Here is a 14,014-nt window from a genome sequence, read left to right on the forward strand (position 1 = left end):
ACTTGGAGGATAATTTTTCATGCCATCACGGTCCAAAATCCTAAAACACCACATCATACAAGAGAAATGTTGTATTTTAGGATAATCACACTAAGAAAACTACAACAACCACATGGTGTGTTCTCTCTCCTTTATTCACAATGCATCATGGATATGATGACGTATAAATATATTACAGCAGGTACGGAGAATACCACAATACCACAATTCGAGGTTAAATTACCCAAATACCGCAAGAAAAATTTTCCAATTCCGTAAACCCCAATATTCCCCTCTACAAAAGATTTGTCCGTCGGGCAGAGTTATCGAATCTATAAACAACTGATACCACAACGCCGTGTCAAGCGGTTATTACAGCTGAATGGCTTCAAGTCTCTTCCAAAGTTTAAAGGATCAACGCGCCTTAATGATGAAAAAAATTAATTAACGCATTGAACACTCCTGTCGGCTCGATGTTCACCCTTACAGTGCTGAGAACACTGTTGTCCCATCACTTGTACTGAGGCCCTCGCTGAGTGAAGCTACGGCCAGGCTACCCGGACTGAGCTCGTTGTTGTGTTCTGTTAGCGACCAAAGAACCTCGTGGTCGATTGAAGAATAAAGCCTGTGTTCATTGAGTTATCAGTAATGCCGGCCGGTGTCGTCTGTGTCGTCTGACAATACAATTGAAATTCACATGAAACAAGTGTAAAGCGTCATAGTAATAAGTTCCTACCTCAAAAAAATGTCCTTACGTAATGAATTTGATATCAAGACTTGTTCACCTCAGAGATTTTTTTGTCTTTTGGTTTTATTTTCTATTTTTATGCAGCACATTTCCTCTCATATGTAATTTCTTGAAGACGATAATTTAGTTACGTGAACAGAATAATCCTAATGACGAGCTAATAAATATGAGCCTTGGGCTGAATGTGGCAACCCTTAGGCCTTAAGAGACAATTAAAGATGTAAATGCTTCTGGCATTGACGATATTTTCCAATCCAAGGTAAAGAGGAAACGGCCGTAATAACAAAGCGTAATAGTACTAATGACAAACTAAACTCAGTGGCAGTTAAACAATGACGCCATCATGATTCTAAGAATTTTCCCAGAGCGTCGAATCGCATCATTGAATAAAATCTCCCATTCTGATTGGTTAACGAAGCGAGGTCTTTAGCGTGGAATTGCGACTTGAAAATAAGGCTAAATGATATTGTTTCACATCTATGTATACATAACAACTCTAACTAAAGCTGGTTTTTTGTTGTTGTTTTTATTCAGTTACGCGACTTAAGGAAAGTCCATAACTTGACTAATGAATTCCGCATTAAATTGCACTTGAAAACCGATATCGCACGAATCGTGAAGTGATGAATGCGATATCGGTTTTCAAGTGCAATTTAAGGCGGAATTCCCTCGTGAAGTAATGAATTTTCCTATAAAACATCGTAGCAACATGACAACGAAAGAGTTCTTCCATTCAAAAGATAGTCAAACATTAAAACCTCACAACAGGAGTATACAATCAATTACTTCTCCAGTTGCTGTTAACTTTCAGATCTAGAGCTTTATCTCACAACTGCTCGGATTATGTATTTAGCTCCTTGAAACCATACCGAGATCATTAACATTTTTTTACGTACTTTTCCCAAGAACTTCACGTAACAAAGGAAGAAACCGAATAAATCACCACAAGCATAAACCAAGAGATATGGAGCTACATTTTTACAACTCTCTCTCGCCAGGGGTTGATTCAAAACACAATTTCGTCACAGTTGATTGCCATTTTCATCACTTGGCGTCGAATAGCGTGAGTCGTTTTCAATTTCTTTTTTTTTTTTTTCACTGAGCTGAAAAGCTGAGTTAATTGAATAAATGTGTGAATTTACCGGCAAACTTACTTTTATTCCATTGAAAATTGAAAACCCCGGTTTAACGTACTAAAATATAAATAAACATTAGGCGGTTCCCTTAGTAATATGTCTTCAATACCATGAACGCCAAACAATTACCTATTTTCAACTAACAAATTTGCACTGTTGAGTTGTGTCGAGATAAAGGACGAGTCAGGCATCGGAGGCAAAAGCAGAGTTTTAATAGGTAACCATTTCTTTAAATTTCATTCACACTAATCCCTCCCTTTCCAAAGCACAATTGGAGCCTCTTTATTCGAGTATACCAAAACGGGTTTCTCGGATTACAAGATATAAGTAACGTGACTTCTCTCTCACCCACAAAAAAGAAACCTTAGATGCGTTGACAGGAGAAAACTGGCTTGAATCTCTCCAAATAAACACTACAGTCAGTTTTAACGAATGAAATTTAAAATAATACACCTTTTTTATTTCGGTAAGTGATCTGAAACGTCCATTTCAAGAAATTTCTTACAGAGACTTCAACTCCTTAACTCTGACTGAAATTTCTGTTATGAAATAAAGGAGAAAATTCGTATCGCTCACCTGACCCATTGCAGAAGTTCTAAGAAATAACAATTATTTGAATCAACAGAAATTACTTAACAGAGTCCGCCGTCAGTGCTTCATTTTACTTGATGTTCAGAAATAAGTGTTTCATTATCAATTTTATCTTGTTATCTTTTATGGTAATGTTTTGTAACTTTTCGGGTTGTATGGGTTTCACTAGAACGATTATTTCATCTCACAAATAGGAAAGTTTCATTTCAGAAACAGCTTTTGTCCTAAAAACGATATAAAGGAAAACCCAATTTACAAATATATAGACACATAAAATTATTTCGTACAAGCGAGGAATTATGCACCGACCAATTTGAAGCTTCAACATCCCCCAGGCAACCCACGGCCATCTGCCCGTCGTCCATGCCCGGTGGGTGAGAAATTTGAATCTTGCTAAGGTGGGGTGGGGTATTTGAAGCGGAGATGTGAAGTCTTTTCAGCGCAATAGACGTGTTTTAGTGAAAGGTAAAGAGTCTGCTTTTATGAGCGAATAGTTTAGAAAGACAATTTTCACATCGTATAATGATGCTTACAAGCCAAATACCCAAAAGCAGCACCAAAAACTAAAACGTGACTTTGTGCAGTAAATTCTAAAACATTCGTCGTTGATCAATGAACAAATAATCGTTCAATATTGGATGGGGCATTGGAACGCAATTTTGGCCCGGACGTGGGGAGGCGGGGAGCCACAGTCTCCAAAAGTTCAAATGCCCGGGGGGATGTTGAAGCTTCGAATTGATCGACGCATTTTAAGATGTTGTTTTGTGGTAATGGTTGGCCAGTTTTTTAATGTTATCAAAAGGTTCTGTATCAATAAACAATTCACAAGCATCAACTTCTTGTGACAGCAAGTAAAATATCTTTATCTCATCAAGATACATCATGGCAAAAAAGACCTTTTTTGTTTTGTTTCGTATGAGTACATCAGTAAACTGGTTGTCATAATAATCATTTCCGGGAGAAGCAGGCAGTGAGGATGCCCAGTTCCAAAGCCGTGCGCGGAGTTCTTCTGGGTACAGTCATTGGCTTGGCATTAGCAGGACTTTTTATTGTGTGGAGCGGAAAAGACACTTACATAAAGTATGAATCAGGACATTTGGTGAGCTACGTCAATGGTATGGAAGATAGAATCACTGTTCCAATGATTATCGCCAGATATTTTACCTGCTTTCTGTGCTTTTAAGTTCTTAATTTAGCAATTCAATACATGTACATCGTCTCTATTGTCTAAAAAAATAGAAATAGAGGCTGAGTACAAGTTGAATTTTGCCATGTACCTTTTAATCATTTGACAATGAAAAACTGCGATAAAATATTATAAAGCATGACACGACGTTTCGACGTTTCCAGAACGTCATTATCAAGTAAACTAAAATAATAAAATCGAGCATATATATAATGAAGCGGTGAATAAATTACAAAACGTTAAAAGTCAAACAAAGAGTTTAGCACTAATGGAATCGCTCTGGGTGTTTAAATTGGGCCTTATTGTTCTTATGTACAACATTTCATAAACAAGACAATCCCATTTCGTGCCGCATTTTTTAAGCATTCTAAACTGGCTCTCATTGAGTAAGTCAATGTTCCCATGGGCATCTCTCAGGTGGCGACCAATGGCAGAGTATCGATGATCAGCAATGCGTTGAAACAGATGGCGCGTCGTATATCCGACGTAATTTGAATCACACAAATCACATTTAAAACAGTAAACAACACTATGCTGATTTAAGATGCGTGGCTTGATTTCTTTAAGCTTTAGGTCCTGCTCAAGTTTCTTACTGGTGTAGACTGGTTGTACATCAATGCCAATTTTTGAACTGAGATCGCGCATTTGTCTTTTGACAATGTTCACTGAGATTTGATCTTTGAAAGGAATACTGACTCTTAAAGTTTCAACAGATTTTGTCTTAGTATCTGGTGTAGAGGAATAATCACATTTGTCGATAATAAAGTTCACCAAAGAACTAGGGTAACCAAGGCGATGAAACATAGATTTTAGATGCCTACACTCATCGACGAATGCTTGATGCGTAGAGGACAATTCCTTTGCACGATGAACCATTGTTTTGATAAGACACTTCTTGTAGCGCAAATCGGTGTGACTTTGAAAGTGAAGTAAAAGGCCCGTGTTCGTAGGTTTACGATAGACCTGAGTCTCCAGCTTGTTGCCGTTCTTTGTTATCAACGTTCCAATAAAAGGAATTGAATCGTTGTTGGAAAGTTCCATAGTGAAATGAATACTAGGGTGGAGTCCATTGAGTACATTGAGGAAACTTACAGCTATATCGAGTCCAGGCATTATTGCAAGCGTATCGTCGACATAACGCTTGTAATAAGAAGGAATCAAATCATCGTCAGATAGTCTTTCTTCCAGATGGCGCATAAACACGTTCGCCAACAAAGGACCAAGGGGGGACCCCATAGCAACTCCTTCACACTGTTCGTAAAGTTGACCATCAAATTGGAAAAGTTGGTCAGTGGAAGCCATTCTGAGAAGTTGAGTGAGCTGATCCTTCTGTAAGTTGAGATCGTACGTTGAATTGAACCAATTATCGGTGAAGGCTTTCTCGACAAGGATGTTGATGGTTTCCTGAACTGGGACATTTGTGAACAATGACGTCACGTCGTATGAAACCAGTATATCACCTTCAAGGACAGGATGTTCGCGAATTTCTTTAGAGAAAACAAGAGCGTCGTCAATGGTGTATTCATTCATCGAGAGAGGCTTGAGCTTTTCCTCCAACCATTTAGCTAACTTATAGTTGTACGTCCCCGAGGCTGACAGAATTGGACGCATACTCAGGGTAGGCTTGTGAGTTTTTGGTAATCCATACAAGTGCGCTAGTCGGGAACCCTTGGGAGACAACGATTCAGCCAGTTTTTCGGGAAGAACTTGATGTAAAACTGCTTTCAACTCTTTTTCTTTCTGCAGAAGAGGGTGAAAATGCTTAGGTGGACGGCCTCGAGTTTTCGGACGGTTTGGATCAATCGATGTAAATTTTGATGTATCAGCTATAGATGCTTGACGTAAAAGGCGCAGATATTCCTCTTTATCCATTACTACGGTACCAGAACCCTTGTCAGGCCTTGTGATAACAATGTCATCTTGTTCTTTTAGAAGATTGAGCGCCTTAACAAGAGCTTTAGGTGGATTGGGGCTCTTTCTTTGGATGTAATTCAAAGCAATGGATCGTAGTGTGGACGCAGCTAATTCTTTAAGATTAGGATCTGATAATTTATCATCAATTTTCCAATACAATTTCTCGAAGCTGGCTTGAACGTCAATTGGTGAGACCTTATGTGGCAAGGAAAATTTCAAACCTCTGCATATGACAAGCTTCTCGAAGAATGATAAACGATATGAAGAGATATTCTTAATATGTTCATCAACATCAAACTTCTTTGAGATAAGACGACCGATCTTATCACAGTGGGTACGCATCAAGTCTTTGTATAAAGCATTACGTGAAGCTGATAGAACGTGCGTGGCGGCCACGTAGCGTAACGTCGAGCACTCCTCCCTCAAAGCTTCGTGTTCCTTGTGCACAAGTCCCTTTAAATGAAGCAAATGGGATTGCTTGGAGCGTAGTTCTTCGACCAAGACCTCTCGCTGGTAGTTGTCGGCGGACTTTCTCCATTTTCGAGCTTTTCTTCGTTCGACTTGAGCAAAAGTAGGCACAACATCGAAGTTAATACATAGTCGTAGGAATTCTACAGATCCTTCACATTTAACTAAGCGTTTAGTACACTTTTCAAGTCTCCTGAATAAGTGTACTTGCTTTATAATATTTTATCGCAGTTTTTCATTGTCAAATGTTTTACCAAATCTTTACTTATTCGAATATCTTTTAATCAGCGTAATTTCGTTTGTGGAAAGTTGTTTCCGTATTAACTTGACATATTCAAATGTCAGGCATATGTCAGAAATGTACCACATGCAGTCGCTGTACAGTGTAACTTTCTCAGTCTATATACATCTCTCTGGGTAGGTAGATAGCCTAACACCATCATGTTAACTGCTATGATGCTGTTATAATAATGTGGCCGTGTTATCAACTAACTTGATGGGTTATTTTTTTCTGTGGTAGACCTAATGTCACTGACTGTCACTAACACTGTCACCCGGCCCCAGATCCCCTTTCTGTTTCCTTTCCCTGCTGATCGCCCTGTAATCACATTTATTCAAAGGAAAATTATTATGGTTTGGAGATCGAGATATCACCTCACTCAAAACGTCAACGGAAAATGACAAGGATGAAAGGAAGGAATTGGAAACACAACGAACTACCGGAGAGACGGAATCAGACGGTAGGGATTTATCAATTTTTCTATGCCAAATTTGTCCGCTTTGTTCAATTCTTCTTGGTTTGGTTGATATGGTTAAAGCAGATGCAAAATTTATGCTGTTTAATTATTCTGCGAGGATATTGCATAGATGTTGCCCAGGAGATTTGTATAAAATGAAATCCACGTACTCTTAAATAAATGAATTTTAAAAACAGAGAGCCCCAGCTGCGTTACAGGCCAAATTTCGCACTCAAAAATTTGTCTACTATCTTTGGGCGTCGTTTTGTCGAACGCCAGCACATCGAAGAATAGGGATTGTATTGCTCATAAAGTCGAAAACGTGAGTGGTAGCGAGTCGGAGAAAACTTTTCTCTTAACGAGTCGGGAAGTGAGATAAGGTTACGATACTGATTATGTCTACTACTGTACAATTTCCAGCTAAGTTGCTGCTATCGCGCTCTGCAGTCACCTATCATCTTTCATCTGTCACCTGTCACCTGTCATCTGTCATCTGTCGTTGAGAGTTTAACAACTGTAGTGTATTCATTCATACCACCGTTAGTCTTACAACGGTTCGTAGTCCCGTGGTCGTTGCGTATGAAACAATTTTTTTCTTTGGTTTATTTTTCTTTGGTCTTTGCTCGTTTTCAGGACGCATTGAAAGAGAGAGATCATTTAGACTTTTCATCGAGACGATGTCTAGGCTTAAAAACATTGTTTTTGCAATGTCAGGGGAAGGCAACATTTGAAATATTAAAAATGTCACAAGTATTTCAATAAGTCAGAAAAGTTTTTGGTTTGGAAATTTCAGCTGGCTCACAAGATTTTACAATTTCATTTTTATCTCTTTTACTGATGTAATTTACCAATCTATGTACGACATGCAGATCAAGAACCAGTTTCAACACAGGACTTATACAAAGCTTATGGTCACGTGAACACCATCGTGTTTTTCATTGGCTATCCACGCAGTCGTCACAGTCTTCTAGGTTCGCTACTGGATGCTCATCCGCACATGGTTGTATCTGACGAAAAAATGGCTTTCACCATATGGAAACGTAGATCGGACTCATTCATCAAAAGTTCAATATACAAGTTTTACGATATTATGTTCAAAGCTTCAGAGAGATCAGCTGCCCAAGGAAAGCGGTCTAGAGCCTTCGAAGGTAATGTCACGAACAAGAGTTCAAGATATGGATATCTTGTACCAAACCAGTGGCAAGGAAGGTTTGATCAATACATTGAGGTGAGAAAAATCTAAAATATGCACAACGTAACGCAAATTCTGTCTTAATCCCCGTTCCAGGAGCCATTAGGGAGCTTAAGATACAGACGTTTTCGGGGCGACGGCGACGTGACAAGCCAGGTAAACTGGGTCAGAGGTTGCCGTTTTCGCGCCATAATTGAAGTTGTTAAGATTCTGATGACGGCCGGCCTTTGCGACTTCTTCGAAGTTCGTCGAGTTTCGCTTTATAAATTGAGGCTTTTTTGTCGTAGCATAGTTACGTTTGAAGAATTCCGCCACCTCCTCGTCCTTTACTATGACGCTAATCTTGTTAGCGATGAAGAGTTCTTGGTTTTGTAGGAAATATTTCAACGGCAACGCCCCGGAAGACGTCGATTAAAAAATTAATTTTTACCTTTAGTTAGAATTTCGAAAATGACTGCATGTGTTTACCGTCTCATAGGGCGCCAGACCTCAAACTCAACATAACGCACGAAAGTAGCGTTGAGGGCCAAATGGAAATTAAAATAATTTGTCGTCGCGGTTTTGGTTCGCAGACGACGCAAATTTTGGTGATTTCACGTTGTTGTTTTGCAAAGGGCGGCTAAGAAATGAACAAAGTTTTAAAACGCATGTGCTGGGTTATTGTTCTTCCGATTAGATCTTTTGTTTTTTCACGTTCCCATTGCCGTCGCCGCCGCGGTTAGCGTAAGGTCCCTACTGATCTCACGTCGCCGACGTGAGGGCGACGGAGGGGCCGCATGCGCAGTCAATCTCGCCCCAATGTTAATCGGTCTCCCCGTCGCCGTCGCCCCGAAAACAGGGACTTTAAGAAACCACACGGTGACGCCAAGGAAGACTTTGATTAAAAAATGAATTTCTACTCTTAGTTAGCACTACAAAATGGCTACAGGAGCTTACTGTCTCATACAGCGCCACAGCCCAACTTCAGCATGACGTATAAAATAGCCGCTGAGTTCCAAATGGAAATCAAAATAATTTGCCGTCGCGGTTTCGGTTCGCAGACGACGCAAATTTTGGCGATTTCACGTTGTTGTTTTGCATAGGACGGCTAAGAAATGTACAAAGTTTCAAAACGCACGTGCTGAGCTATTGTTCTGCCAATTAGATCTCTTGTTTTTCCACGTCCTCGTTGCCGTCGCCGTCGTGGTTTCTTAAGGTCCCTATTGTCTGTATCTTAAGCTCCCTATTATCAACATCGTTAACAATTAGCCCCAGTTCAAATGTCCAACTTCACATGTCGGGCGAACTAAACTGAGAGAATAATAAAGCCATGTTAAGGTGATTCCTCAAAAATTGTAACCGAAAAATTTTTTTAGAACTTTCCTCAAATGTTCCCAACCAATGTCTGTTTTGTAAAATACAAAAAAATTGGATTTTTATGCGCAGCACAAGGTGCGCAATGCAATACTGGGGAAACGCCTTAGTTCAAGGTTAGGGTCGCTCCGACGAAGGGCTAAAGCTCGAAACGTCAGCTTTTGTAATCGTTACGGTGGCCAATTTACCACATTAACTTTGTTGATATATCCAAGTTATAGGGTCAGTTTAGTTCGTCCGAGAGAGTTTAGATCGACCAACACGTTTTATCCATCCGTCTGCTTCGGATGGATAAAACGTGTGGAGATCGACTGTAGGACAAACCTCCATATTTTCATGAAACGAACTTAATGATTGAATCACTTGAAATCCTGCTGACGGAAAGATTCGTTTTTGCTGCTCGGAATTTGGTTCGACGAATTATGTGCGATGTTTGATGCAGCGGTGGACATGTTCCATCTTAGCACGTTAGTGTGGTGACCAGTCTGGTCGGCAAATAACGCCGGGAGGATTACAACGAATTGAACCTTAAACGATAGCTTTATTCCGCCTACGCGACTCGTGGTCCTTAACAACTACAGTCAGGCGTTACATGCACCACTGAGGGGGAGTCTGGGTCCTAATACACTACAGTCAGGGTCGACTAAAATTGTAACATAGTTCGTGTCTTGTTCGACATCTAAACTGGACCTCAGAGCTAATTAAATTGATTCCTCGATAGACCACTTCTAATGTCTGCCGAAGCTGGGTTTATCAAGTTGTTTGTCTCTCTGCCTACATGCGTAATTTTTCCTGATACTTATATGCATTTCATCCGCAACATGATACGTCAGATTCAAGCAAATACAAATTGCTCTTTATCAAGTTTCCTTTTCCATACCTAGGTGATTGGAGACAAAGCAGGTGCATCTACAGCTCAAGCAATGCTTAAAGACGATGCTATTGATGCTGTACACCTTTTAGAGAAAGCTGCGGCTGCAAAGGTCAAGTTCATTCATGTTGTCAGAAACCCATTTGACAATATTGCAACCATGGTTCTACAGCATAAAACAGTCAAAGGACGTGATGGCGAACACCACAAGGTATTATGACAGTTAACTTACTTCAAGTTCTTCTTCCTTTCAGTGATGTACAGTGTTTGCCAATGATTACGACCATCGTTTAACGATGGGCTCAGCGATCGCAGCGAAATTAAGGAAAGCATTTACCAGCGAGCGATCACAACGACACTAGCTTAAATCAAGCGTCACTTCTAACCTAAAATTGTTTCCGATGTGATTGCTTAAGTTTGTAATCATTTTCAGTCGTGGGCCTGTCAGTTTCAAAAAGAAAAGTTACCAGTTACTATATTAATAATACTAACAGAAGGCCAAACCAGAGAGACAATCTCCGCTTGAAAGAAAACAAAGGATACTGAGACAGGAACTGAATACCATTTATTGACGTGATGCGCACAAAGTCTCCCAAACTCCTTACGGTTCAAAATGGGTCATCTACTGTTTCCAGCTATGTTCAAGTTCAAGTTCAAGTTCATTTGTTTGTTTAAGCAGGTTGATTAATTGGCAGCTGTAATAGCTGATGTGGACCTGCTGTCCTAACCCACCCATCCCACCCCAGGGGAGGACATCCATCATACAGTAATCTCGTGTGTGGGAAATTAACGTCTCCTGCCCCAACCCTGCAAAAAACGGGACCTCCATTTATTCGTCCCTATCCGAGAAGACCAGAATATCTAACCATTTCTTGATGTTATAGAAAGGTAGCAAATATTTCTCAATTATTTTAAGACCTTGAGTGTTGGTCCGGCCGGGGCTCGAACCCTCGACCTCTCGCACTACAGTCCAGCGGTCTATCCATTGAGCTAATCGGGAGGCGGTATTATGACAGAAGCGTAAGAGTTGCCCGAGGCGATAGCCGAGGGCAACTCTAGCTTCTTGAGTGCTCTCCAAACTTCCCACGTACTCCATAACTCGATAGTGCACGGCTGAAAGCATGAACCAATTGTTTTAGAACATAGCCGGTGGAATTGTGCATCAAATGCGACGCGAAAAACGGACAACAATATCAGTTGAAGCGAATCGTGACGGCGCTGATGCCGAGTCTCCTTTTCCTTTGTTTTTCTCTTTTTCTGCCTCATTTAAGAACCATGGGAAAAGGTCGAAACATTGTCTTCGTTTTCGGACTAGCAGGCCGAGTTTCTGTTTGTATCCATTGTTGTCGCGAAATGTATTATTTTTCCCCGCACTAGCAATGGCCGCTCGCGCGAAAAAAAAATTTCTGGCGAAGTCGGATTTGCTGACGCTATCAGCGTGCACTATCGGGACTTTGAGTACGCTTACGTATAATGAATTTGATTGCGCGACTCTGCTAGCTATGTTCTAAAAAACAATTAATTTCCACATATTTTCCTGACCAGGAAAGTGATTTAATATATCCAGAAACGATCGCAACATTTTACCTTACAAAAGGGCCTTAGTGGGCTGTGAACTGTTAGCCGTAAAGCGGCAAACCTATTTCAGTCGTTAGGTTGACAAATTTTAACTCTTCATTGGGACAAAAATGTTCTTTTTATGGCAAAGGAGAGAACTTAACTCCCGATAGCCATAAAAAGACCAAAAGTTTACCCGTAAATCGAAAGTGCCATAGCCCAATTGAAACCCCAACACAACGACAAATGAGACAGAGAGACTTACCTCGCAATTAATTTCTACTGAAATAAGCTGGGAAGTTAAAATTCAGACATGCTGCTGCTAGTTGACACGAGTTCCCACTTGCTCCTAACAGAATGCAAGACATTTGTATAACTTCGCTGTGTGTTGCCGAATATGTGGCTTTATTATAGCAATGCGTCTTAAACGACATCATAACGGCTAAAAGATGAGAAATTAATAAGTGAACAGTCTTCTTCGCGTCTGTTGAGTTTTTTTTTTTAACAGCGCAAGGAGTAACTCTGGTAATTCGTACAATGCAAAACTGTTTCAAATTACTTTCAGCAGATTGACGCTCCTGAAATACTTGAAGACAAAATAGACTCTTATTTCAAATGGGCCAAAGGAAGTAACATAGCTAGAGAGGCTCTTCCAGGAAGCGTTCTTGATATTCCAAGCATCGACGTTGTTCTTCGCCCCGCAGAGGTCCTGATAAAGATCTGCAAGTTCCTAGAAATTATTTGCACAGAGAAATATTTACATGACTGTGCAGACACTGTGGACTCAACTCCTTCAATAACACGTAACTATATAAAGTGGACTGCCAAACAGAAGGATACGGTGTACAGGGAAATGAAAAGATTCTCTTTTCTACAAGGGTATTCTTTTGATAAGACAGTTTAGTAGACAAGAAAATGAATGAAAGAAAAAACTGCAGAAGAGTATTCATTAGTTAAATTTATGTCTCGTTTATTGAGAAAGTTAAGAAAAGTAATGAAGAGGATTTAAGAAATCGCGACACTTCAACGAGGTTCATCTTACATTTAAGAAGTAAACTTATGTTCAAACGCCATCTTGAAATTGAAACTTTAGACCAAGATGGCATACTTTTCCAGATAGGCGAGAATGAAAAACAATCAGAACGCAAAACAATTGTTAAATTCTAGGCGGAGAATTAAAAAAATGTACAATACTAATGCTCGCTCTTTAACCAAAACGGTTCCAAAACGGTTTTCTTTGGGGATGGCGCGTACTAACTAGTTTATGCAATGCAGTGACTCCTCACTTTAGCATCGATCCATTTGCTTGATTAGTTTGACGGGTTGCTTTATGAAATAAAAGGCAGTCTATGACTGCATGTGCCTACTGAACACTGAGTTTGTACATTGGTCAATTGACAGGCTGGGGTTAGGGCAGAAAATTGATAGAATAGGTACATTTATCAAATGTGCGCACGAATAAATAATTCATTGCAAAACTTCGTCACCTCACATGCTCTGCGCACCTGGTGCTATGGATTCGAGTCTGTAGTTATGTGGTTCGAGCCCCTTCTTTTTTGTATTTATTTTTTTCGCATTTTGATTTAAATTCTTTATTAAAGGATATGCTAAATATATTCAGAGTAAAGCTCTAGTTCAATCGATAACAACGTCGAAATGCAGAGGTGAAACCCTGAAAGAAAATTAACTAAACTCGAAAACGCCAAAAATGAATCCGAAAAAACCCGATCAGATTCGTTCAATGATAGCTAGTGTTGGAACTGAACCAGGACGAGTCAATAGAGATGTAACGAGTGTCTCACCGTCCGCCATTTTGAAAACCGCGAAGGGCTTGGAGAAGATTACGGACTTACACGACACCATAATCGACAACATGACGTAAGAGCCTACAGCCTTCTTAGAAGAAAAGCACAGTAGGCGCAAAAATGACTCGGTAGTCACCATAAACAACCGTCTTTTTGTCGCTGCATGCAGACCATTCTATCATTACATAAAATTTACCTTCCTTAACATGTTATTTTGATTCTCACCACATCATTTTGAAATTTTGGACTCGTAAAAACTACATAAAAATAGTTTCCGTGTGCTGAGAAAATACGGTTAGGGCAGAAGTTTCAATAAAATCTGGGGTCTAACACCGGTCTAATATTGGTCTAACGCCGGTCTAATATTTGTCTAACACCGGTCTAATATTGGTCTAACACCCGTCTGATATTGGTCTAACACCAGTCTAACAGACTAACACCGCCTGCAATACTTCTCGCCGATGTCTGTTCAGCCTG

At 40.0% G+C, this 14,014-nt stretch overlaps 2 protein-coding genes across 7 annotated transcripts; one reads left to right on the forward strand and one right to left on the reverse strand.

Annotated features, from left to right (window-relative positions):
* Positions 1-1,977: 1,977 nt before the first annotated feature.
* Positions 1,978-13,103, forward strand: LOC111325076 (uncharacterized). Of its 6 annotated transcripts, none has more exons than XM_022928799.2 (6): positions 1,978-2,080; positions 3,383-3,569; positions 6,643-6,762; positions 7,629-7,987; positions 10,189-10,386; positions 12,298-13,103. In XM_022928799.2, the coding sequence occupies exons 2-6, from the start codon at positions 3,431-3,433 to the stop codon at positions 12,634-12,636; spliced, it is 1,155 nt and encodes a 384-aa protein (XP_022784534.2). In that variant the 5' UTR covers positions 1,978-2,080; positions 3,383-3,430; the 3' UTR covers positions 12,637-13,103. The 6 variants fall into 6 exon arrangements, with proteins under 6 accessions (XP_022784534.2, XP_022784536.2, XP_022784535.2 ...); XM_022928801.2 differs by having other exon boundaries at positions 2,008-2,080; positions 3,422-3,569; XM_022928800.2 differs by having other exon boundaries at positions 2,018-2,080; positions 3,419-3,569.
* Positions 3,746-6,201, reverse strand: LOC148730565 (uncharacterized). Its single transcript, XM_088761260.1, has one exon. It carries the CDS (start codon positions 5,894-5,896, stop codon positions 3,887-3,889), a length of 2,010 nt encoding a protein of 669 aa, XP_088617386.1. The 5' UTR covers positions 5,897-6,201; the 3' UTR covers positions 3,746-3,886.
* Positions 13,104-14,014: the final 911 nt, after the last annotated feature.

Source organism: Stylophora pistillata, chromosome 5 (assembly GCF_964205215.1).
Source record: "Stylophora pistillata chromosome 5, jaStyPist1.2, whole genome shotgun sequence".
Lineage (NCBI taxonomy): Eukaryota > Metazoa > Cnidaria > Anthozoa > Scleractinia > Pocilloporidae > Stylophora > Stylophora pistillata.